Consider the following 24897-nt stretch of genomic DNA (forward strand, 5'->3'; position numbering starts at 1 on the left):
GCACGTGAGGAAGGCGTGAGGGAAGGGCGCAGGTTGGATCTCCCACGCGACGGGGCCTCAACTCCAGCGGCGTTGCAGCCTGTTGGGCGAGAGAGGATCATTTGCCACGGCCATTGGAGGGTCTCGGGGCGCTGTTACGTTGAGCTGCTTTTCTTTTGGAGTTCCAGACAGCCACGTCTGTTGCCCGCGTTCCAATGGCTCTGGCGTCATCACCCCTGAAAGTCTGCGTCGTGGGCTCAGGAAACTGGTGAGCAAGCGGGGGGGGGGCATTGAGTCGAGAAGGTACCGGGGCATCGAGAGGAACCTGTGCTTCCTTATCCTCAGCCCTGGTTGCTTTGATGTCTAGAGGGCAGGTGGGGGTGGGGGAAAAGGTGTTTATTCCTCCCCCCCCCCGACTCTGTCATATTTCTTTCCTAACAAAGAACCCACTGCATGGCTGCAAATAAAAGTGACAGTCGGAAAAACGGGACACGGGCAGTGATACTTTTACTTCTTTGTTGGACGGTAGAACTGTTACATCCCTTAAGAACCTTTTCAAATGTATTTAACGCCTGATCGTACAGTTTACCCTCTTTTATTTTTTTAATGGAAATATAGTTTTTCCCACATGGGTAAGAGTTTGGGGTTGCTTTTTTAGCGCTTAGATGCTGGGCCTGACTGCTCGCCTTTTCTTCTCGTTCTGGTTCATGATGCCTTAAACCTGATGCAAAATGATGGCCTTATGGCATGACAAGTTTGCATGTCTAACTGAGTCGGCTTGCAAAATCAACACAGGTGGGCACAATGCAACCCACAAAATTCAGTGCAACATTGTTACGTTCAAATAGAGAACTCATTTTCTGTGTGAGGAATCCTTGTGTAGCGAAAATGGCACCATCCACGCACAAGAGAGAGCTATTGGCAAGAACGCCAAGATTTATAGAAGAATGAAAAAAGTGGGGTGGGTGAGAAATCAAAACAGTCCAATGAAGAATGAGCATGCTCAGTGGTTGTGGGAATGGTGACTGTTGTGGGAGGGAAATGGAATGGAAGTATCCTAGAAATGGATATGGCTGGCTGGCACGTTAAGCAGGAGTGCTCCACATGTGCAACATTTTCTTGCAGGCCCCATTTGTTATTTATTTTGTGTGTTTGTATATCATCCCCCCCTCACAGGGACCCAGGGTGAGGTATGTTTCTCTCCCCCTCCCTTACTCCACTTTATCCTCACAGCAACTCTTGAGTTTTGGCTGAGAAATAGTGACTGATCCAAGGTCACCCAGTGAATTGCATGTCTGAGTAGGGATTTGAATCTGGCTTTCATGGGTTCTAGTCCAATATGTAAACCATTATACACCAGTGGCTCTCATTTGTTTTGCATGATGGTGTCTTTCAAATGAATGTGCTCTAGATATATAGTAAAATGAATGCAGGTCCATCATGTTTCACTTTCTGTGACAAGACCATGCCCCACAATATCTTAAATACTCTACTTACAAACTAGATGCATTTGTTTCAGAATGCTATTTATTATCCCCAAGAGCAATGCACGTTTCCCTATGTTGTTTGTAATCTGATTGTGAGACCTAAATTGGCTAAAATTAACATATTGATTTTAATAAATATACACTTAACCATTCCATTTTCTATTTCACATTACCAACATTCATGAGTGATGCTACGAAAACCTTCTACTCTAGTAAGTATTACTTGTAGAACTCCCCTTTGTCAGCTTTGTCTGCATGCTTTCTTGGAATACATGGAGGGAAAGGGAGATCACGCCAGCGAGCACCACCCTCAGCCTCTGTAGATTTGTCAGAAGGTGAGAAAGCACATGGAAAAATGCCCTGTCTGCATACATGCACATAGAGCCCATATTTGGGATTTGGACCCCTAGCCCTGTTCTCCCCTTATCCTCCATATGTACTCAGCAATTGGAGGAGGAATTGGAACATGCCAGCTGGCCCCAGCCCAAACATCTCTGCAGATCTATGGGTCCTACCCTTTAACCCATGTGCATTCATCTAAAGTTGTGAACAGGGTCCTCTGCACAAAGTATGTGTATATAAGTTTTCTTGAATTTCAAAGCTTGATGTGACCAAGGTTCCCAGTAGCACATAGAGCTCTGTGTATACATGTAGTTTCCCTTCTCACCTTTGGCTGAGATTTATGTAATCTATCTATTTAATCTAATCTCTGAAGCACCTCAAAACAATTTCATAATACAATCAAAACATACATAAAACAACTGCACATATAAAAACAATTAGAAACCATTACATGTATGAAAATAGTTAAGACAATTACATTTTTTTTTTAAAAAAAGGCTTAAAAACATATTAAAAAGCAATTCCAACACAGACTCAGACTGGGATCAGGTCTCAACTTAAAAGAACAAGTTCCTTATCACTTGAGGCTGTAGTTCTCTGCACACTTCCCAGTTTGAGTAAGCCCCATTGAATACATTGGGACTTGCTTCTGAGTAAACAAACATCGGATTGCACTATAAATATCTTTACAGAGTGTGTAATTCATAAACATATTTGATAGTCATGAAACTCAATCCAGACAAGACTGAGACACTGTTGGTGAGCTCTTTCCCTGCTCAGATGGTGGATGCTTATCCTGTTCTAGATGGGGTTACACTCCCCTTGAAGGAACAGGTTCGTAGTTTGGGGGTCCTTTTTGACCCTTCCTTGTCGCTCGAGGCTCAAGTGGCCTCGGTGGCACGGAACGCGTTTTACCACCTGCGCTTAGTAGCCCAACTACGCCCCTATCTGGACAGTGATGATCTTGCCTCGGTTGTTCACGCTCTGGTAACTTCTAGACTGGATTACTGTAATGCGCTCTACGTAGGGCTGCCCTTGAAGACTGTTCGGAAACTTCAGCTAGTGCAAAATGCGGCAGCCAGGCTGTTGACGAGGACCAATCGGTCTGCGCATATAACACCTGTCCTGGCTCGCTTGCACTGGCTACCTATTTGTTTCCGAGCTAGATTCAAGGTACTGAGGATCTATATATCCTTTACTTAAAATAAAACTTAAAGCTAGTGTGGAAAGTACTGTATCTTAAAAACAAACAAATGTCAGCATTTGGAAATAACCTTTGTAAGTCTGACATTTCAGATGTTGCAGGAGGAAGAAGAGGAAGCTTGCAGGTTTATACTGGATGCCTTTTATGTTTGGATAGTAATAGTCTTGCACAATACTATTCAGTTATTATAATCCTTTTTTTGTTGTTGGACACTGTTGTATTGAGTTCTAGAACTATGTGTATGGAAATGTAAACTTTTCCTGTTCCTCTCCACTCCAAGCTTCTCCCTCCCATCTGCAACCCAACCAGGGCTGTGGAGTTGGTACGCCAGACCTTTGACTCCAACTTTTTCTACTGTCTGACTCAGACTCAGACTCCTTCATAAATGGCAAATGTATATTAACTAGTAATAACAAATTTACTGTAGTAAAATGTTAGCACAAGGCATTTCATCACCACCACGTGAATCCAGAGCTTTGGAAAAGTTAATTTTTTGAACTACAACTCCCACGAGCCCAATCCCTGGGGCTGATGGGAGTTGTAGTTTAAAAAAGTAACTTTTCCAAGCTCTGGATTCACGTGGTGGTGATGAAATGCCTTGTGCTAACATTTTACTACAGTAAATTTGTTATTACTAGTTAATATACATTTGCCATTTATGAAGGAGTCGGAATTGGAGTCAGTACATTTCTACCGACTCCAACTGCACCCAAAATTGCTCCCAACTCCGACTCCACAGCCCTGAACCCAACCATACAGTTTACCATTATTTCATAGCAGAAACTCCACTTTCTGGCAAACACAGTATTTACAACTCAGATGCATAACATACAAGTGGCATCTGCCACAAAATGCTGTGGTGTATCTTTACTCCATAACATGGTTGCTTCTGTTTAGGGTTCTAGCCACCCACCCATTGGTATTTAATGCTAGTCCTACTCAGAGTAGACTCATTGAAGTTAACAGACATGACTAACGGGTTCATCTTTAATGGGCATACTCTTTGAATAGGAATACACAGTTCTAAAACTTGAGGGACTCAAGTGAGCCAATTTACCCTGTCCCTTGGTTTTCCATTCTTTTTCCAACTGATGCTAAAAATTCCTTGATTCCTGGTGTTTACTGAGCATGTTTGGTCCTCATTGGGTTGTTGAGGATGGAACAGTTACCTCCTTTTAGGGTTTTTTTTTTAAAGCTGGGGTTCTCCCACCCATGTTAATACCTACCCCTTGTTTTGGCTCTATTTATGTTAGCACAGGACACAGTTTTCTTCAGGAGTGATTATTTAACCTAACTACAGGACACAATACTGTTAAAAAGAAAAGCATAATATTAAAGGTTTATCACAGAATTCCAGGAAGCTGTTCCACACCTTTTGAAACTCTATTTGTCTCTTCGTGTACGAGTCATGCTTTCATGTACTGCTTATTCAGCCACCTGTAATGCCCAATTAAAACATCTTACTAAGCTTTAACTGTCAGTGACACAAACGTGTTGCTGTTTGAAGGTGTGGGAACAGACACAGTTTAAGAACAAGCTTTGGAATCAAGAAAAACAGTTATTGTATCCAGCTCTGTCAACTTGGGATAAGCTTTGCATGCCAGACAACCTGTTTGAGTTGCATCTGTGTGGTGCATTTGACCAGATGGAGTAACCGCAATTTAATACCCAAAACGGCTTTGGGGCTGCAAACCTAAACATATTTATCTGGATATAAACTTAACTGAATTCAACTGCACTTCATTTTAAACTGTCCTTGATTCACCGTAACAAACAACTTTATGCTTGTTATAATGAGACTTCTTAGATGTACTGTTTATACCTCTAAGATGTGTAACAGATACATTACAGCTGAAAGTCAATAATTTATGCATTAAATGCATTATTTCTATAAATGAAACAAATAAATAAAATAAAAAATAAATAAAATAAATAAAATAAGTTATGTTTACTATTATTATTAGGCATCCATGTTCATGATGCAGAATAAATCCCTTTCAGACCTTATCCTAGATACATAGACCAAACACATGGAGGAAGAGTGGAACCACACCTGCTGGTTATTGCCCTCAACTTCCATCCATAAGAAGATCTTAGCTGGATCAGATCACAGGCCTATCTCGTCCAAAGTGGCTGTCCAGATGCCTGGGGGAAGTTCATTCATTCATTTATTAAGGTATTTATAAGCCATACTCTCATAAAAGTCCATCAAGGCGGCTTACAATATACAAAAACATAAAATTAAAAACCAATAAAAACATCACTACAAATAATAATAAAAGTATCAACAAATAGTGCATTGGTTGGAAGAAAAAAACATGTTAAAAGGCCTGTATAAAAAGGTTGGTTTTCAAGAGACCAAGTCCATAACAGCCCTCTCCCACTCATCTTATCCAGCAACTGGTATTGAGGCAATATAGAGGCAATATAGAGCCATTATGACTAGTAGCCATTAGTTTGTCTAATCTCTCTTAAAGCTATCAGGCCACAATCTAATACACACTTATCTGGGAGTAAATTCCTTTGAACTCAATGGAGTTTACTTCTGAGTAGACATATATTGGATTACAGCCTTAGTGACCATCACTGTATTTTGTGATTGCAAGTTCTGTAAGATGTACCTCTCTTTGCTTGTCCTGAAGCACCCACCATTCATCTTGTTTGGATGGAAGATATAGGGCAGATCCCTGAACCTGAACTAACATTTGCAGGAAGGGATTCTGAGGAACTGAGACAAATAGTGGTAACGAGAGAGGAAGTTCGAGGCTTAATGGACAATATAAAAACTGACAATTCACTGGGCCCGGATGGCATCCACCCGAGAGTTCTCAAAGAACTCAAATGTGAAATTGCTGATCTGCTAACTAAAATATGTAACTTGTCCCTCAGGTCCTCCTCCGTGCCTGAGGACTGGAAAGTGGCAAATGTAACGCCAATCTTCAAAAGGGGATCCAGAGGGGATCCTGGAAATTACAGGCCAGTTAGCTTAACTTCTGTCCCTGGAAAACTGGTAGAAAGTATTATTAAAGCTAGATTAACTAAGCACATAGAAGAACAAGCTTTGCTGAAGCAGAGCCAGCATGGCTTCTGCAAGGGAAAGTCCTGTCTCAGTAACCTACTAGAATTCTTTGAGAGTGTCAACAAGCATATAGATAGAGGTGATCCAGTGGACGTAGTGTACTTAGACTTTCAAAAAGCATTTGACAAGGTACCTCACCAAAGGCTTCTGAGGAAGCTTAGCAGTCATGGAATAAGAGGAGAAGTCCTCTTGTGGATAAGGAATTGGTTAAGAAGCAGAGAGTAGGAATAAACGGACAGTTCTCCCAATGGAGGGCTGTAGAAAGTGGAGTCCCTCAAGGATCGGTATTGGGACCTGTACTTTCAACTTGTTCATTAATGACCTAGAATTAGGAGTGAGCAGTGAAGTGGCCAAGTTTGCTGACGACACTAAATTGTTCAGGGTTGTTAAAACAAAAAAGGATTGCGAAGAGCTCCAAAAAGACCTCTCCAAACTGAGTAAATGGGCGGAAAAATGGCAAATGCAATTCAGTATAAACAAGTGTAAAATTATGCATATTGGAGCAAAAAATCTTCATTTCACATATACGCTCATGGGGTCTGAACTGGCGGTGACCGACCAGGAGAGAGACCTCGGGGTTGTAGTGGACAGCACGATGAAAATGTCGACCCAGTGTGTGGCAGCTATGAAAAAGGCAAATTCCATGCTAGGGATAATTAGGAAAGGTATTGAAAATAAAACAGCCGATATCATAATGCCATTGTATAAATCTATGCTGCGGCCGCATTTGGAATACTGTGTACAGTTCTGGTCGCCTCATCTCAAAAAGGATATAGAGTTGGAAAAGGTTCAGAAGAGGGCAACCAGAATGATCAAGGGGATGGAGCGACTCCCTTACGAGGAAAGGTTGCAGCATTTGGGGCTTTTTAGTTTAGAGAAAAGGCGGGTCAGAGGAGACATGATAGAAGTGTATAAAATTATGCATGGCATTGAGAAAGTGGATAGAGAAAAGTTCTTCCTCTCTCATAATACTAGAACTTGTGGACATTCAAAGAAGCTGAATGTTGGAAGATTCAGGACAGACAAAAGGAAGTACTTCTTTACTCAGCGCATAGTTAAACTATGGAATTTGCTCCCACAAGATGCAGTAATGGCCACCAGCTTGGATGGCTTTAAAAGAAGATTAGACAAATTCATGGAGGACAGGGCTATCAATGGCTACTAGCCCTGATGGCTGTGCTCTGCCACCCTAGTCAGAGGCAGCATGCTTCTGAAAACCAGTTGCCGGAAGCCTCAGGAGGGGAGAGTGTTCTTGCACTCGGGTCCTGCTTGCGGGCTTCCCCCAGGCACCTGGTTGGCCACTGTGAGAACAGGATGCTGGACTAGATGGGCCACTGGCCTGATCCAGCAGGCTCTTCTTATGTTCTTATGATCCTCAGTTTCTAATATTATGAAAAAGTATTTTCCCCTATCAATTTTTTCCACGTGATGCACAATTTTATACATCTCTGTCATGTCCCCTTTTCTTTCTTCATAAAGTAAAACGTGCCAAATGTTGTAAACTTTCCTCATATTGGGCAGTGGGGGGGGGCAGGATTCATCCAGCCTCCCGATCATTTTGGTTGCCTTTTTCTGCACCTTTTCCAGCTCTTAAAATACCCTTTTTGAGGTGCAGCCACTTTTGCTGTTTTCACTTTGTGTTTTTGGAAGCTGGCTTTGTGTTTCTGTGTATAATTGTAGTAAATGCCCCCCAAATGGTTGAATATTGGCAGCTGTGGATGAATTACTTGAATGAAGTAATCCAATGAAAATGGTTGCATGTGCATAAGTGAATGGTGAGAACTGCATGTAGACAGATGATTGTCAGCTGTTATCATTCATCAGCATGTCTTGAGTGTGTTTGGGATTATCGGTGTTTCCATGTGAATGTTGTAGAGAAAGGTTTTTTTCTCTCCATCAGCTCTATACCAGAACCAGCAAGATGTAGTGATGTTGGAAGTGGGGCTATCAAGCACATTGTATGTTTAATCTACACATATGGAGACAACTTCTGACAGGGGCTATAAATTTACTTAATTTTTTTTGTTATGAGTTGTAGCTGCCTTAATGGTCCTTTAGATGGAGCAGAAAAGTGGGGTGTAAATGCTTTCATAAAGAAATAAGCAGAAAGATAGGTCCTGCATCAAACTCCCTGTAAAGCAGTGTTTATTTCTAAAGAGAAGGGGAGAAAAGACACAGACAAACGGGAAGAATGGGTAGCAATGCTGTTATATGTAGTTAGGATTCCATTTAAGTAGGGATGAGGACAATTTGTACAGAATAAGGCATTTGAACCAGGGCTGGATTACAATGGTTAGGCACCCTGGTACAGTTCCTAAAATAGGAACCCCTTCCCCCCCAAAAAATAATGAAATAAGGTACTACAAGTCTTATTTTGTGGTACCTTATTTGACTAACAAATGAGTACCTTTGTTGACTAATAAATTTATTATGACATACGCTCTCATGAACGACAGAAAATACTCTGAGCATGGCAGTTTCACATTTTAAACTTGTTTAGTGCTGTTTTGCTCACTTTCTGCCTTGGGCTAGTCACCACCTCTCAGCCTAACCTACCTCACATGGCTGTTGTGAAGATATAGAAGGAGGTATAAAATGGCTGCAAAAGGGGACTTAGTGCCTGTATTGTAGGCATCAAATTTTGGGTCCTTTAACCTGAATGATGCATCTTTATAGTACCAAAGGGCTATGTTTTTCTGGGTCCCCATCTTCTTCCTAATTAGTACAGCTCCAAGGCTTTAAGCACTTAATATGGCATGAGTACCGGCATGATTTAGATGCATCAGTCTCAGTTGTGTTCAACTCAACTTATTCCCAAGTAGGAATGGTAGAGAATTCAATTCAGTTTGCATTTAAAGGTAAAACTATCAAATTCACGCTTTCTGAAACAATATGAAAACTGAAACACAATCACCCTTTGAAATTTGAACTTACCCAAATTTTGCGATGCAGTTATCCAAATAAACAGTGTTTGCAAAAATACATATATTGGGGAAAGTGTACATAAAAATGAATATATTGGCGAAGCTAACAAACAGAAATGCATTATATTAGGAGAAATTGTTTTCAAAAATGTGTTCATTAATCAAAACTGTATGCAAAAATGTGTCTATTAAGGGAAATTTGAACTAAAGTGCTGAATAATTTTCATGAGGATTCAAAAAAATGCAAATTGCTACAGAAATGTGAAGAACTGAAGACTGGAAAAATGGAGAGAACTGAACCTGACAGCTCCTTCCATCCCTCCTCCCAAGTCAGTGTGCAAGGGGACCGATTCCTAGGCCTTTTGCCACTGGGGGTGGGGGATAGTAGGTGGCAGGCATTCTGGGAATGATGCAGGCAAAATTAATTAAGTTCTGCAAATTAAAGTAATATAAATATATCTGCCACCCTGGGCTGCTTTTGGGAAGAAGGGCGAGAGAGAATTTAATAATAAAATTTAAATCATCACAGTAAATCACTTCTGTATGAGTCCATTATCAAATGGTAGATTTATTTCAAAAGGCAGACTTCACTCCTGTTTACCATACTTGGTGGACACAACCCAGCCAAAGCTATGGACCTACATACATGATGTTGAGTTCATGGAATCCATGAGTGCAACTCTTATCTGGTTGTTTTTCTCTTTAAAATACAGCTGCGCATGTTTGTAACTGGTTTGGAGATGCAGCATGGAAAAAAGAGTAGTTTAACCTTTTGCCCCTTCTCTTCCCCCCCCCCCGCTTAAATCCTCCCCTCCCAAACTGCTCTTTCCACTCCTAGCAAATAGTGAAAATTCTCCTCCTCTTGTTCCATGGCTATGATCCAAATTAGGCGACTTCTGTGGATGTTTTCTGAAGAAAGGAAAACCCTGCAGAGTTCTAGGCAAGCAACTTGTGTACATAAAGTTAGATATGGGCCAAAGTCTTCTTGAAGTCTGAGAGAATGCTGAGCGTGTCCATAAATATTTCTCATTGAAGCTAAAAATATATATTTAATAGGATGGTACTTTATGTGATTAAATACAAACCAAGGATTCCACAACTGCAGGAAATCACCCTGCTCTCTTAAAAAGCAACCAAAGGATACTAGAACCTTCAGGATCACTTTGCATTAAAAAATAAAAATTAGGGTTGCCAACTGACCTAAAAAAAAGAGAGCTTAATCTTCTCCTATGATATTAATATTAGTGAGATCTGCAGCACTCAGTAGGTTGAGACTTTTAACTAAATGGCAATAAATATCATTGTGAAAATGTCTGCCAATCAAGCTTCTGAGCTGCAGATCTCACTACTATTAATGACAGTGAAGTAGTGCCAGTAAAAGGTTTACTATTCCTGTCTTTCTGGCATTAAGACAAAGTGATAGGAAAAGTTTCACCAGCTAAATCTCTGTGTGGTAGACATTAAAAGCAAAGGAGCAACACATTTAAAAATACTTATTAGTCTTGTTTATTAAAAACAACTTATATGTTAAATGGAAGCAAACTGATGTGGTTTAGCACTGGGGGTGCAAAGACAGACTTTTATCTTTAATACTTGCAGAGCTTTTCTTACTCATGCAAAACAAGCTGCACACCTGCCAAAATTGTATCTTCTGTAGAGTTAAAAATGCAGCAGCCCTTTTCTCATTTGCATCTGTTCATCCTTCTTCCAAGTTTCTTCTACAATAATACCATCATGATTTTTAGAGTTCAAGACACTATGCTGTATCCCTATACTGGCATCTGGGGAAGGGTGGTTGTCAACTTTATTTTTGCTATCATCTGCTCCTGTATCTTTTAACATCTTGATTTGCAGGCATTAGCAAATGCTAACATTTATCTCTATGCTGCTGTGTAAAGCCTCCCCTGCTGACTTCTATAGATCAAGCTGCAATTAAATCCACAGCAGGAGGCCAGATGGTTTTTTTTTTCCTGATCAGTTGTCAGTACTATTTGTGAGTGATCCGGTGAAAATATCTTCCAAACAATAATATCCTGTGACCCTTTAATGCAAATATCAAATACAGTGATTAATTGTCCAATTGTTAAAGGGCAGATTCCAAAATTACGACAAGAAAATGAGAACATCTGGAGGATGAGTCAACTACCCTTCCTCCAACAGCATTTTTAGTTTAGCCTACAGGGAATCAAGAAGCTGAAGCCAATAATTTGTTTCTCGGAAACACATTGTGTGAGCAACCGAAAAGATGACTGTACACGTGGATATCACTAAATGGTCAACATAGGAATCAAATTAATTATATAATTGGTAACAGAAGATGGAGAAGTTCCATACTTTTTGCAAAACAAGACCAGGAGCAGACTGCGGTACAGATCATAAACTGGTAATATTGAAAATCAGAGTAAAAGTGAAGAACAACAACAAAGCAATCATAATGCCAAAATATAATTTAAATAACATCCCAGAAGAATATAAAGATCAAATAAGGAACAGATTTGAGGCTTTACACTTACTTGATAGAGAACCAGAAGAACTATGGACTGAAGTCAGAGATATTATCAGGGAAGAATGCAAAAAGACAATACCTCTAGTTAAAAAGAAAAATCTCAGTGGATGACTGACAAAACTCTTAAAATGGTTAAAGAGAGAAGGAAAGCAAAAGGAGACAGAAACAAGGTTAGAACCCTAAATGCAACTATACAGCAACTAGTACGTAGGAACAAAGAGAACTATTACAAGAGTTATTGTATAGAAATAGGACAACAAAAAGGGTAGAACAAGAGCCCTATTCCAAAGATTACAGAAATGAAAGGGAAATTTAAACCAAGGGTAGGAATGTTGAATAATCAACAGGGAAACATGCTGACTCCCCTAGATGAAATTAAAGGAAGATGGAAGCAATACACTGAAGAACACTATAAAATATTACAAGAATGACAGATTCATTCAAGCAGGAACCATATGATGAAGAACCAGAAATTTTAGACTGAGGTGAAAGTTACTCTTAAAATACTTGGAAGAAACAAATCACCGGGAACAGATGGCATACCAATAGAGTTGCTACAAGCTACTGAGACTGAATCTGTCCAAATTTTGACAAAAATTTGTCAAGTATGGAAAATTAAACACTGGAAGCGTTCAATATACATCCTAATTCCAAAGAAAGGGAATGCCGTAATTATCGAACCATTGCCTTAATATCCCATGCAATTAAAATAATGCTCAAGATTCTACAACAAAGGCTCTTACCACATATGGAGTGAGAAATGCCAGATGTCCAAGTTGGATTTAGAAAGGGAAGAGGCACCAGAGATCATATTCAGGGCCAGCCCCGGGCATGCCGGGGCCCTTGGGTACCAGCCTGCCCTGGGCCCCTCCGCTTCCTCTCCACAGTCCGTGGAACTTAAGCATTTACGGACCGCAAGACAGGAGCTTCCGTGCCACCCGCCATCCCCCCGCTTCATCTACCTTTCTGTTGTTTTTTGCAGCGCGCGCAGGTTTGCCATCAATTAAGATGGCAGCCGAGGTTTCCCTAAGGGGCTGAAGCCTCTGCCGCCATCAGCCAAGATGGCAGCAGAGGCTTCAGCCCCTTAAGGAAACCTCGGCCACCATCTTGATTGATGGCAAATCTGTGCACCGCAAAAAACAATGGAAAAGCAGGTAAAGCGGGGGGATAGTGGGGGGATGGCAGTCTGCATATTCTTCCGCTAATCGCGGAAGGAGAGCAGAGCGCCCCCCATAGCTCCAGGGGCCCACGGGCCAGTGCCCCACCTGGTCGCCCCTTAGAACCGGACCTGATCATATTGCAAACATATGTTGGATAATGGAACGGACCAAGGAATTTCAGAAAGAAATCACCATGTGGTTTATAATTACAGCAAAGTCTTTGATTGTGTAGATAATGAAAAACTATGGAATGCTTTAAAAGAAATGGGGGTGCCACAGCATCTGATTGTCCTGATATGCAACCTATACTCTGCACAAGAGGCTGCTGTAAGGACAGAATATGGAAAAACTGATTGGTTCCCCATCGGAAAGGGTGTGAGACAGGTGTGTATTTTATCACCTGTTTGTTTATATGCAGAACATATACGGAAAGCGGGATTGGACCAAGATGAAGGAGGTGTGAAAATTGGAGGATGAAATAGCTATAATTTAAGATATGCAGACAATACCATACTCTTAGCAGAAACCAGTAATGATTTGAAATGAATGCTGATAAAAGTTAGAGGAAAGCACAAAAGCAGGACTACAGCTGAACATCAAGAAGACTAAAGTAACGACAACAGAAGATTTATGTAACTTTAAAGTTAACAACGAGGACACTGAACTTGTCAAAGATCAATATCTTGGCACAGTCATGAACCAGAATGGAGACAATAGTCAAGAAATCAGAGGAAGGCTAGGACTGGGGAGGGCAGCTGTGAGAGAACTAGAAAAGGTCCTCAAATGCAAAGATGTATCACTGAACACCAAAGTCAGGATCATTCAGACCATGGTATTACCGATCTCTGTGTATGGATGTGAAAGCTGGACAATGAAAAAAGCAGATAAGAGAAAAATCAACTCATTTGAAATGTGGTGTTGGAGGAGAGCTTTGAGCATACCATGGACTGCGAAAAAGACAAATAATTGGGTGTTAGAACAAATTAAACCAGAACTATCACTAGAAACTAAAATGATGAAACTGAGGTTATCATATTTTGGACACATCATGAGAAGACATGATTCACTAGAAAAGACAATAATGCTGGGGAATACAGAAGGGAGCAGAAAAAGAGAAAGGCCAAAGAAGAGATGGATTGATTCCATAAACGAAGCCACAGACCTGAATTTACAAGATCTGAACAAGGTGGTTTACGACAGATGCTATTGGAGGTTGCTGATTGATAGGGTCGCCATAAGTTGTAATTGACTTGAAGGCGCATAACAACAACAACAATGTTCTATATGGAAAAAGATAGTCAAAATGATGAAGGGATTGCAGCACCTTCCCTGCTAGGATAACTGAAAGAGATGGGGCGTTTTAAGTTAGGCAGACAACCGGGAGGAGAATTATTATCATTATCATTATTAGCTTGCTTGCTTGTATCTCCTGCCCTTCCTCCCAGTAGGAGCCCATGCTAGCCAGATATGATAAACGTTTATAACATTTTGCTAAACCTTGCGGTCAGACAATAAAAAGGGATTGGCAGAAGGTCTGGGCCAGATTGAAAATGATTCAGTCTTGACATAATGTATAATTTCACTTCTAGAATTCGTTAGTATAAGATGCAAAGATGATCACACATTTAGATGCATTTTGAAAGGGTGACAGAATGGGAGGCAGAGGCAGTTGCTTCATACATGCAATGGGCCAACCACCATTGACAAATGCTTCAGCAGAGAACTAAAAACAAGACGAACATAAAGTGCAGTGTAAAGGAAGTGGGCAAGGAGGAGGCATCCAAATAAACATTCTGCCCCTGTGCTTCAGAATCCGAAAAAGGGTCCAAGGAGAAGCCACAGATCAGTGGGAGAGCACAAGCTTTGTATTCAGAAAGTCCCTGCTGAAATCCCCTGCATCTCCCGGTTGAATCACCAACATCTGCCTGTTCAAAGGTATCTGCCTGAGTCCTTGGAGAGTTACTACTCATCAGAGATGGCCGTACTGGGTGACTGGACACAGGATAAGGAACCTTCATTTTTGCTACGCTGAACACATTTCTTTTTGTGGTGAGAAGCTCCAGGGATGCAGTGCTTACCTGGATTCAGTTTCCTTTGGAAGGTCACTAGAAGTTTATGTCACTGGTAATGTTTGAGGGTTAAAAAAGTTGCACATACGTAGAACAGCAACAGACAGACAAATCTCTTGTCCGACATCAGAGACAGAGGGCACTCCACCCAAAAGACACTTTCCAGAGCTTGCCAAGCCCCAACTCAGGGGTTTTTTTGTTTGCTTTTTTGCCTCTCAGTGTCTCACTGGAAAACTGCAGTCTTCCCCATCAGGATTGGAATGGATATTGCCACCACCACCGCATGGATAGGAGGCTTAGGAAATATTCCCATTTTTCTAAGGCTCATAATCCTGTGGGTTAAGTCAATATCCTTTCCAGTCCTGTTTGGGGACGGGGGCGGGGCAGGAGGTGTGCAGATAACTACATGCTCACAGGTATAGTTCTTCATTCTACAGTTGTCTGTTACACTTTCCCTTCCCTTGATCTAGAGTTTCTCTTACCAGGTATACTCCGAAAAGGACAGAGCGATTACAAGTCATTGCTAAGGAAAAGGCCTGGTTGCTTTGACCCACTGTTTTCCATGTGGGTGGTTCTAACTCCACCTTCTTCCATGCTTCCTGCTTCTGTAGTGTTCCCATTGGCTCCCCTCCCCTCACTCCTCCCCCTTCCCCCTCTGTTGCCTGAGCCAAAACACAGTGAGATGGCAAGAAAGCAGTATCTCGGGCTGGCTTCTCTCAGCTCTCCCCCTCCCCTCATTTTTACCAATGGGTATGATGGTCAGTGAGAGCCAGTGTGGTGTAGTGGTTAAGGTGTTGGACTATGACCTGGGAGACCAGGGTTCGAATCCCCACACAGCCATGAAGCTCACTGGGTGACCTTGGGCCAGTCACTGTCTCTCAGCCTCAGAGGAAGGCAACGGTCAACCCCCTCTGAATACCGCTTACCATGAAATATTCATAGGGTCGCCATAGGTCAGAATTGACTTGAAGGCAGTCCGTTGCCCTTTTTCCATATACCATCCACTCAACAAAGCAAAACTAGACAACAATCCAAAAGGACATCATGGTTGATGCTACTGAAAGCTGCTGAGAAGTCCAAAAGAATTAACAGGATTACAAGGTCAGGATCTCTCTAGCAGCAACCATTATCCCACAGGGCAACCAAGGCAGTTACCATTACAAAACTAGGCCTGAAACCCAATTAAAATGGAGCAGAAAATCAGCATCATCCAAGCAACCATTCACTTGAGCTTCTTGACCTGGAATGTTAGCAAGTAGCCCATTTCTATAGACATCTTCCAGATACAAGTTGGGTTTCTTCAGGAAGGTCTAATTACTGCCCTTTTAAAGAGGCTACTCCCTCTCTCATGAAAAAATATATAGCTTCCTGGACCCAGCCAGACACCTCCTCCTTATTAGACGCAGTAAGCCAGGCTAGGGGAGGGTGAAGCTAGGACGAAACGTGACCAAGCACTTTGTCCACACATGCTGGAGCCTCAGCAACTGAAAATCATCCAACAAAACAGGACCAGGCAGTGCTCTGGACGCCTCTACTACTGGAATTGCATTAACTGTGGAGTAGTCATGATGGATGCAAACAAGTTTATTTTTGATGTGTCTCGCAAACTTGTCACAACATATTATTGAGGGTTTCCATTTCTGGAGGATATCTTCTCTGCACCAGATTGTAACAGACTTTGAACCACCTGGAAATGTTCTGCTGGATGACACTGGGAAGATGGAATGGTGATGGAGAATAATTCCTTCTGTATAATCATCACTACTGCCAAATAAGCTCAATAGTGAGCTCTAATGTGTGCTTGTCCAGACTTCCACGACCTGCATTTAAGCTGTCTCCCAGCTTGCTTTATTGCCTTCAGCTCAGGTGTATGCCAAGGAGCAGTCTGGGCTCTGATCAGGAGAGGGTGTGATCATGTCATGTTTGAAGTCCTGCCGTTGGATGTATTCATGATTAAACTGCAAAAAGAAAAAAAAGTGGTGCACTGTACATGCATCTATTGTACTAATGCTTGAATCTCTTATAACTACAGCAACATAATCAACATAGGCCAAAGCTACCTTTGTTTTAAGCAGAGATTTACGTCTCTGGCAAGCATACCTAGTACATTTTATTGTTTATAACAATAGTCACCCGTGGCCAAACTAGAAGGTGCATGAGACGTGTCTGCATTTAATACATCTGGTTTTCTTATTTAAATAGTAGCTGGGGGAGGGGGAGGAATTGGGACAACGACATGTCGGGAGGGCGTTCACCTTCTGCCCATGCCAAGGTCCCACTGAAAATGCCTGCAAGCTGTTTGTCCTGGTAGGGAAGCTTCCATTGGCCCTGAAGGAAGCTTCCTTGCTGGGGTAGATAGCAGCTCTGGCATACAGTTTACAGCAACATCATGACCCTGCCACCACCATCATATGCTACAGTTCTGATCAGGGCCCCTATGCCTGTAAGTTAAATAAGAAAAACAATATGCATTCAATGCATACATACATTGGATGCATAATCTTGTTTGGCCCTCTTGATGAAAAACTAGTAAGCTGGCCAGAAAGCCCAAAGGCAGCAACACCCTTCCCCCGCTTCCATCCCCACCCTCCACCCAGTCTCATGACACCCCTGCTGCTGGTTCACCTTGCAGCAAACTAGGATTCCTATACTTACAGTATCCAGTTCAAGGCCCTACTCCAAATCCTATGAAATTCTGAAACCAAGTCATTTCAGTGGAATTGTGGCTCCCAGTCTGTGGAGTTCCCTCCCAAATGATCTCCGTCATGCCCCCGCTATGATGAGCTTCCGCCGGGCCTTGAAGACCTGGCTCTTCAGATAGGCTTTTGGGGTGGGTTAGGTTTATTACTACCGTTGAGATTTTAATGTTTTAATGTATTTGTATGTTTTTATTCTGTACGTCGCCCAGAGTGGCTGGACAACCAGCCAGATGGGTGACTAATCAATCTAATAACTAACTAACTAAATAAAATGTTTCTTCTGCCATGGCACTGTCAAAAGACATCTACCAAAACTGGTTCTACTGCTAAGAACAGAATGCTCTGTTAGATCATATGCAGTGGAACCTAATAAATTCAATGGGAACATATTCCTATTTGACCATCACCAAAGCATGCTGCTATAACCACTGTACAGTCTTCCCAAAGCTGCAGTGAGACTGATACTCTCTCAATACAAAAGGGACAATTTGAAAATCCTCCTCCCAACACGTGTCACAGATAATTGTGACCTAGCAGCTATATCTGAGGACATCACTCCTGTGTACCCACAGTAGGGTCTTCAACAACCGGGCAAAGAGTCCTTTATGCTTATACCATCTTCCTCAGTTCCAGACAAGCTTGGCTCCAAAAATGAGGATGCAGTTTACAGAAAAGAACCACAACAGTCTTGTGATGCAGGCCTTCAACAAGCAGAGAAAGAACCGGGAGTTTTGTGATGTGGCCCTCAGCGTGGACCAGAAAATCTTCTATGCCCACCTCAATGTCTTAGCAGCCATGTCCTCCCATATTAGGACTCTCATATCCAGCAACGACATGAAAGCGGACGATGAACTCTTTATTAGCATTGATGCCAAGTTCCTGAGCTCAGCCTTGGTGGAGGAATTGCTTGACTACTTCTATACTGGGAAGATTGTGATCTCTGAGAAGAACGTGGAGGAGCTGCTGAAGGGAGCCAAATATTTCAGTTCCCAGACTTTAACAAGCCACTGCTCTGACTTCCTCCTTAGGTCCCTGAAGAAGAACAACTGTCTCTACTACATGCTCCTGGCCACCAGTTATGATATGAAAGACGTGGGGAAGGCTGCCTATGACGGAATACGAGACAACTTCAATTACTGGGCCGGCCCTGGCATAACAGACTTTGTGCATTGCCCTTATCACATCTTCAGCAGGCTCCTTAAAGATGAGAATCTTCACGTGCAAAATGAGGACCAGACCCTTTCGGCTCTCCTCCAGTGGGTGAAATATAAAAAGTCTGAAAGGGAGAAGTTTTTTAAAAAGTATTTCACCTACCTGCATTTGTCTGCTGTCTCCACCAAGATGCTGTTAGCTGCTTGCCGTGAAGTGTTACTCTATTCAGACCACACTGGCCCCCTATCTTCCATACAGAGTACTTTGAGTGCTCGTCAACAGGGAAGTCCTCAAAGCCTGATGCTTTACCAAAGGAAAGGGGCATTAATGGACGCTGTGGTGGTTTTAGGAGGACAAAAAGAGCAGGGTAAGTTCAACAGCGGAGTTTTTGCGTATATCATTGGAGAGAACATCTGGCTAAAGCTCACAGAGATGCCATACAAAGCAGCCGCTCTCAGTGCAACATCATTAGGGAAGTACATTTATGTTTCTGGAGGAACAACAGAGCAGATCTCTGGCTTGAAGACAGCCTGGAAGTATGATATGGATACTAACTCTTGGATCAAACTGCCAGATCTGCCGATAGGTTTGGTCTTCCACACCATGGTGACTTGTGGGGGGGCAGTGTACTCCGTAGGAGGAAGCACCGCCCCAAGAAAGTACATTTCAAGTATCTACAAGTACGATGAAGGGAAAGAGAAGTGGATCCTTGCTGGGAAAATGAGCATTCCTATGGATGCAACTGCGTTAATCACCAAGGGAGACAAGGCTATTTACATTGTGACAGGGAGATGCCTGGTGAATGGGCACTTCTCCCGAGTAGGTGTGCTGGATTGCTTTGACACTCAAACCAGGAATGTGGTGCAGTACCTCACATTCCCCATCCAGTTCAATCATAAGCCGTTGCTGTCCTTTCCAGAGGAGCACGTCTTGAGGATACAGAGCCACAAAGAGAGTTTGGAAATCAATTTGCAGAACATCAAAATGAACAAATCCACAAACCTTACGCCTCTCTTGCCGAATAACTACGGCTTGGATCTTTCACATGCGGTGTGCTCTCTTGGGGATAACAAAGTGTTTGTGTGTGGTGGCCTGATTTGTCCGGGCGACAAACGCCCTGAGGAATATTCTATCAACCGGCAAGCATATATGTTAGATCAAAATGTGGGGGAATGGAGGATATTGGCTCAGCCTCCAGAAGCTCTGGATTGCCCTGCTTGTTGCACAGCTAAGTTGCCATGCAAGATTCTCCAAAAAACTGTAGTCAATTAATTTGGGAAGACAAAATCAAACAGAATTCCTAGCAATAAAGAATGACTCACTTGCATGTCACAGGTAAACACAAGGTTGCTTCCCTTCATCTCTTTACCGTGTACTTTGTTTCAGCAATGTAACTAGAGTGGGCACAACCAGGACAGGGGTACAAAATGGGCATTCAATGATTATCTAGTGTATTGATAGTCAAAATATATTACAGGCATACCCCGCTTAAAGTCGCTTCACTTAGGGCTCATCCAGACAACTGTAAAATGTGTGACACGCCCGCTATGTGTGTTCATTATTTTTCAGTCGTCCAAATGACGTCTCGCGCTGTTATGCATTTTCGCGGGTTAAATCCGCTCCTTGCAATACCGGCAAAAATGCGATTTGCTGTTTAAAATCGGGAATCATCTGCTGTGTCTTCAGGAGTTAGGATGCAATACTGCGGACTTTACAGCTGATAGGTGGTTCTTGGGCGTTTCCCCTTGCCCCTTCCCCTCATTCCAGCCAATCAAGTATCTGCACTTTTGCGCATGTGCAAGAATAAGCCTGGGGAAATTGAACCAATCATCGCAATGGTGGGGTGTTGGGGGGGGGAGTCTGCAACTACTGCGCAGATGCATTTTATTTTTTGCCAGCCTGCAACCTGGGCGGCCACTCTGGGTGAGATCTGCAATGCACAGCAAGTGAGAAAGGCGGGGTGGTCGGTTTCAGCCTGCCTCTGGAAAGCTTTCTCAATTTCATTCTACTTGCTGGGGTTTTTGCTTCAAATTAGAAAAGCATACATTAGTTTAAGTGTAATATCGCAAATACAAACAAGAAAAGGTTTGCTGGTCGGTTTCAAGCCTGCTCCAGAAAGCTTTGTCAATTTCATTCTCCATGGGAAGGAAAGGGAGAAGGAGGGTGTGTGTGACACGTTTCTTGTTCTTTTGGAGAAATAAGTGCAATTGCCAGCGTGTGTATCTCCTTAAATATCAATAAAGGCAGAAAAGCATACCTTCATTTAAGCATAATATCGCAAATACAAAGAAGGCAGGCGTGAAACCGACCAGCAGCCTTTCCTTCCGAGGCAAAAACTCCTTTACAGCCATATTGTGCTTTGTTGCAAAGGGGGAGAGGAGCATACGTAATTTTTTTGCTGACCAATTGGTTGATAGGGGGAGGTTTTAGAGGCGGAGCTTGGAAAAAGCGAAAAGAATGTAGGGGTCTTACCACTGCGTGTGCAGAAAAGCATGTTTTTTTATTGGGAAAGAGCGAACTAAAAGGCAAAGTGAGGACTATCAGATGACAAACCGAATATGGAAATCGTGGATTATCCCGCTCCGTTTGGATAAGCCCTTAAAGTCGCCTCGCTACAACGGACATGCTCCGTACTCCCCCATACCCCACTTTAACGTACGCGCTTTGCAATAACGGACACTTAATGGCATGACGTGGCTGCCATCTAGTGGCGATTGCCGTGCAATACATGCATATATAATTGCCTCTCTTTAAGTACGTTTTCACTTTACATACACGCTCCGGTCCCATTGCGTATGTTAAAGCGGGGTATGCCTGTGTATAACGTCTTCTTTGGGGCGTGAAAACTCAAGCATGTTTTCACAATGGTAGATGGAAAGTCAGACACCAGCCTGTTCTGAGGGCAATAGGCCAGGCAGAGTGCCACCACTGCAGCTCCTCCACGGACTCTGTGCCCGTAGCCTAAGCACATCCAGCCACTGAGCGTTGCCGGCAGTTGAGGAGAAAATCCAAGAGGTGACGTTGGGGTAGCAGCAATCAGCACAACAGCTTCTGGAGACACTCATCTGAGCAGTGAGACTTTGGAACTGCAGCCGTAGTGGCTTCTAAGTCCACAACCGCTCTTAACTATTTTGCTGCTGGTTGCAACACAGAACTTAGGGCCTGCCCAAGGCCTAGAAATGAGTAGTTACAGCACTGCTTTCATTCAGGTGTAGATGGTTCCACAGCACCAAGGAATCCTGCACTCTGTATATAACCAGGGTCAGGCTCTTGCCCACTTCTTGCTTTTAGGAAACATAGTGTGGTTCCTGAGGATCTCGAAAATGCACACGATTTTCAAGTGGAACAAATGCTAATCTCACTGATCAAGGGATTGCAATTCAATTCATTTATTTCAGTCCAAGACCAGCACATTTAAAATAGCAGAATAATATACATTTACAGAGCAGGTACAATGTAATTAAAACAAATATTAAAATGTTTGGGCCAGACACTTTCTGCGTGCCATGGCTGCAACACAGAATCTTGCTACCCTCCCCGTAATAAGTGGATCGCAGTCATCAAGTAAAATCTGTACCTGATTATCTTCGGAAGATCTAAATTTTCTAGAAAGAGAGGGGGAGATAAACAGAGTGCGGAGGTCTGCATATAGAGAACAATGGAATATAACATGTTCTACCCCTTCCACCGCTCCAGAGCCACAGAGACAAAACCGTTCCTTGAAAGGCACTTTCTTATATCTCCCCTCTAATACAGCAGAGGGGAGAACATTAAATCTGGCCAAAGAAAATGCCTTTCTATATTTGGGAATGCTCAAAGAAGTTAAATAAGTTGTGAGAGGAGGAGGTTTTACGCTGAAGCCGATATTGGGGAATGCTGACAATTGGCTCATGTTATGCTGTAGTTCAGTGTCTCTGATGTGTAACAAGATGAGCTGTTTGGCTTTGAAATATCCCATATATAATACTGCTGCCCATGAGAAGCCCATAGACAACAATTTAGAATTCGCCGCACGTTTCCAGCGCGATAAGGGTCAATAGTTAGTGGAGCGAGTCCCAGGGGGGAAAAAAATCAGCTTTAGCCACAAGTTTATCCAATAGACCCAAGCCCTAGTTTCAACCAGCAAGGTATCTAACTCCTGGCATAATGCAACATTTGGGACGCAGCAAGGTAAGCCCAGAATGTTCCTGAGAAATTTAGATTGCGCACGTTCCAGGGGAGTGTAATCCCCCTGGGTGCACAATTGGGAACCGTAGAGGAGTTGGAGTACGACTTTTGACTTAAAGACTAACGTTGCCGCTGGGATGTATTGGCCCCCCCTTAGAGAAGAAAAACGAGAGAAGAGCCCTAATACTTCTCTGTGCACTTTCGGCTGAGTTTCTTAGGTGGAAATTCCAGGAGCCCGACGAGTGAAAAATAATCCCCAAATATCTGAAAAGGGGGACTTGTTCAATTGGATGATTATTCAGCCTCCAGTGATGTTTGAGTTTCTTCCGTGTAAATACTACGATCTTAGATTTTTCGTAGTTAATTGTAAGGCGTTCTGTCTTGCAGAAGTGACTAAGTGCTCTCAGAAGGCGATGTAGACCCACACAGGATAGGGACAGGAGGGCGGTATCATCCGCATACAAAAGGGACGACAGTGGCCTTCCCGCCAATATAGGCGGGTGAGCATTTTCCCTAGCAAGATGTTTAATTAGTGGGTTAATGTAAAAGTTGAATAGTGATGGTGCGAGAACACAGCCCTGTTTAACACCATTGTAAGTCGGGATGGGTGCAGTTAACTGTCCCGCACAGTTACACCTAACCTTTAGGTAGGTGTTCGCGTGTAGGCCTTGAATTAATAGGAGAAGTCGCTCATCTATATTATGTTCCCTCAATTTTCCCCATAGTCTGTTCCTGGGAATCAGATCGAAAGCTGACTGAAAATCAATGAACGCTGCATATAGAGTTCCACCTGAGGGAGACATATACTTCTCCACAAGATGCTGTAAGACCAGTCCCTGGTCAAGGGTGGATCATCCCCCCCTGAAACCAGCCTGTTCATCATCTAGGATTTTCTCAGTATCCAGCCACTCTTAGAGTTTATCAAGAAGATGGGAAGCATAGAGCTTGCTGATGGTGCTTAAGAGGCTAATTGGGCAGTAGTTGGCGGGGTTGGAGCGTTTCCCTTTCTTAAAAATTGGGATTACTATAGCCAACCTCCAATCCTCTGGGAAACATGCTGTTCGATCTATATTTGTGAAGAGCACTGCCAAAAGCGGAGCCCACCAGTCCACATTCTCCTTGAGGAGTTCTGCTGGGATATGGTCGCTTCCTGGAGCCTTGCCCATATTCAGTCTGCCAACAGGGGAGATAATCTCCGAGACAGAAACTATAGGCCGTTTCGGGAGCATTTCCAATTCAGTGGTCTTTTTGTATACACAATCTTTACTGAGGGGCTTGGAGAATACCCTCCTAAAGTGGGATTCCCATACATTAGGTGGAATATGGAAAACCGTGGCTGAAGCAGCAGTCTGTCCACCCCTAGACACCAATCTCCAAAAGGCAAAGGAGTTCTTTGTTCTAACTGCGTTGATCAAATTTTTCCAGTCCTCCCTCCTATCCTACTGGGTTTTTTTGTTTCAATTAGGGCTTTATAGCTCCTCTTGAGTTCAAGGTATTCTTCAGGGAGAGAGGGTGAATCTACAGATCTATAAGTTTTATATTTAGACAAAAGGAGATTCTTAAGGGTGACACATTCATGGTCATACCATGATTTGGAGTTGGAGTAAGGAGTTCCAAGCCTTCTGGTCATTTTTGGGGCTAACGAGTGGCAAATAGAGGTGATGAGTTTCTCAAAGAGCTCCAAGGCTATATCTGGAGTTTGCACAGTTAGTATAGATTCATGTAAACAATAGCCTTCCTCGGATTGAAGGAATTTTAGCATGGTGTCACTCAATTTCGGGGACCATTTCATACGGGCGGGACCATACTCCACCAGGGAATTCATCATGGGCACACATTCCAAGTCACTTGCCTGGGCTTCCAGATTAAGCGATACAAGCAATGGTAAATAATCACTGTCACATCTCATCCCCACCACACCCTGGAGCACCCTATTAAGAAACACGTATGAGATTATAAAGTAATCAATGGTGGAAGCCCCCCGGTTGGATAGATTGCAGCACCTTCCCTGCTAGGATAACTGAAAGAGTTGGGGCCTTTTAAGTTAGGCAGACAACTGGGAGGAGAATTATCATCATTATCATTATTAGCTTGCTTGCTTATATCTCCTGCCCTTCCTCCCAGTAGGA

General features: G+C 42.8%; 1 protein-coding gene across 1 annotated transcript; it reads left to right on the forward strand.

The window, feature by feature from the left end:
- Nucleotides 1–28: 28 nt before the first annotated feature.
- LOC133388675 (calicin-like) lies at nt 29–19873 on the forward strand. The gene is made up of 2 exons (XM_061634744.1): nt 29–247; nt 18077–19873. The coding sequence occupies exon 2, from the start codon at nt 18101–18103 to the stop codon at nt 19871–19873; it is 1773 nt and encodes a 590-aa protein (XP_061490728.1). The 5' UTR covers nt 29–247; nt 18077–18100.
- The last annotated feature ends 5024 nt before the right edge of the window (nt 19874–24897 follow it).

This window comes from Rhineura floridana, chromosome 1, assembly GCF_030035675.1.
Source record: "Rhineura floridana isolate rRhiFlo1 chromosome 1, rRhiFlo1.hap2, whole genome shotgun sequence".
NCBI lineage: Eukaryota > Metazoa > Chordata > Lepidosauria > Squamata > Rhineuridae > Rhineura > Rhineura floridana.

What these genes read in the sequence shown, in the direction of transcription:
- LOC133388675 (XM_061634744.1), top strand. Translation starts at nt 18,101, where the DNA reads ATGAGGATGCAGTTTACAGAAAAGAACCACAACAGTCTTGTGATGCAG.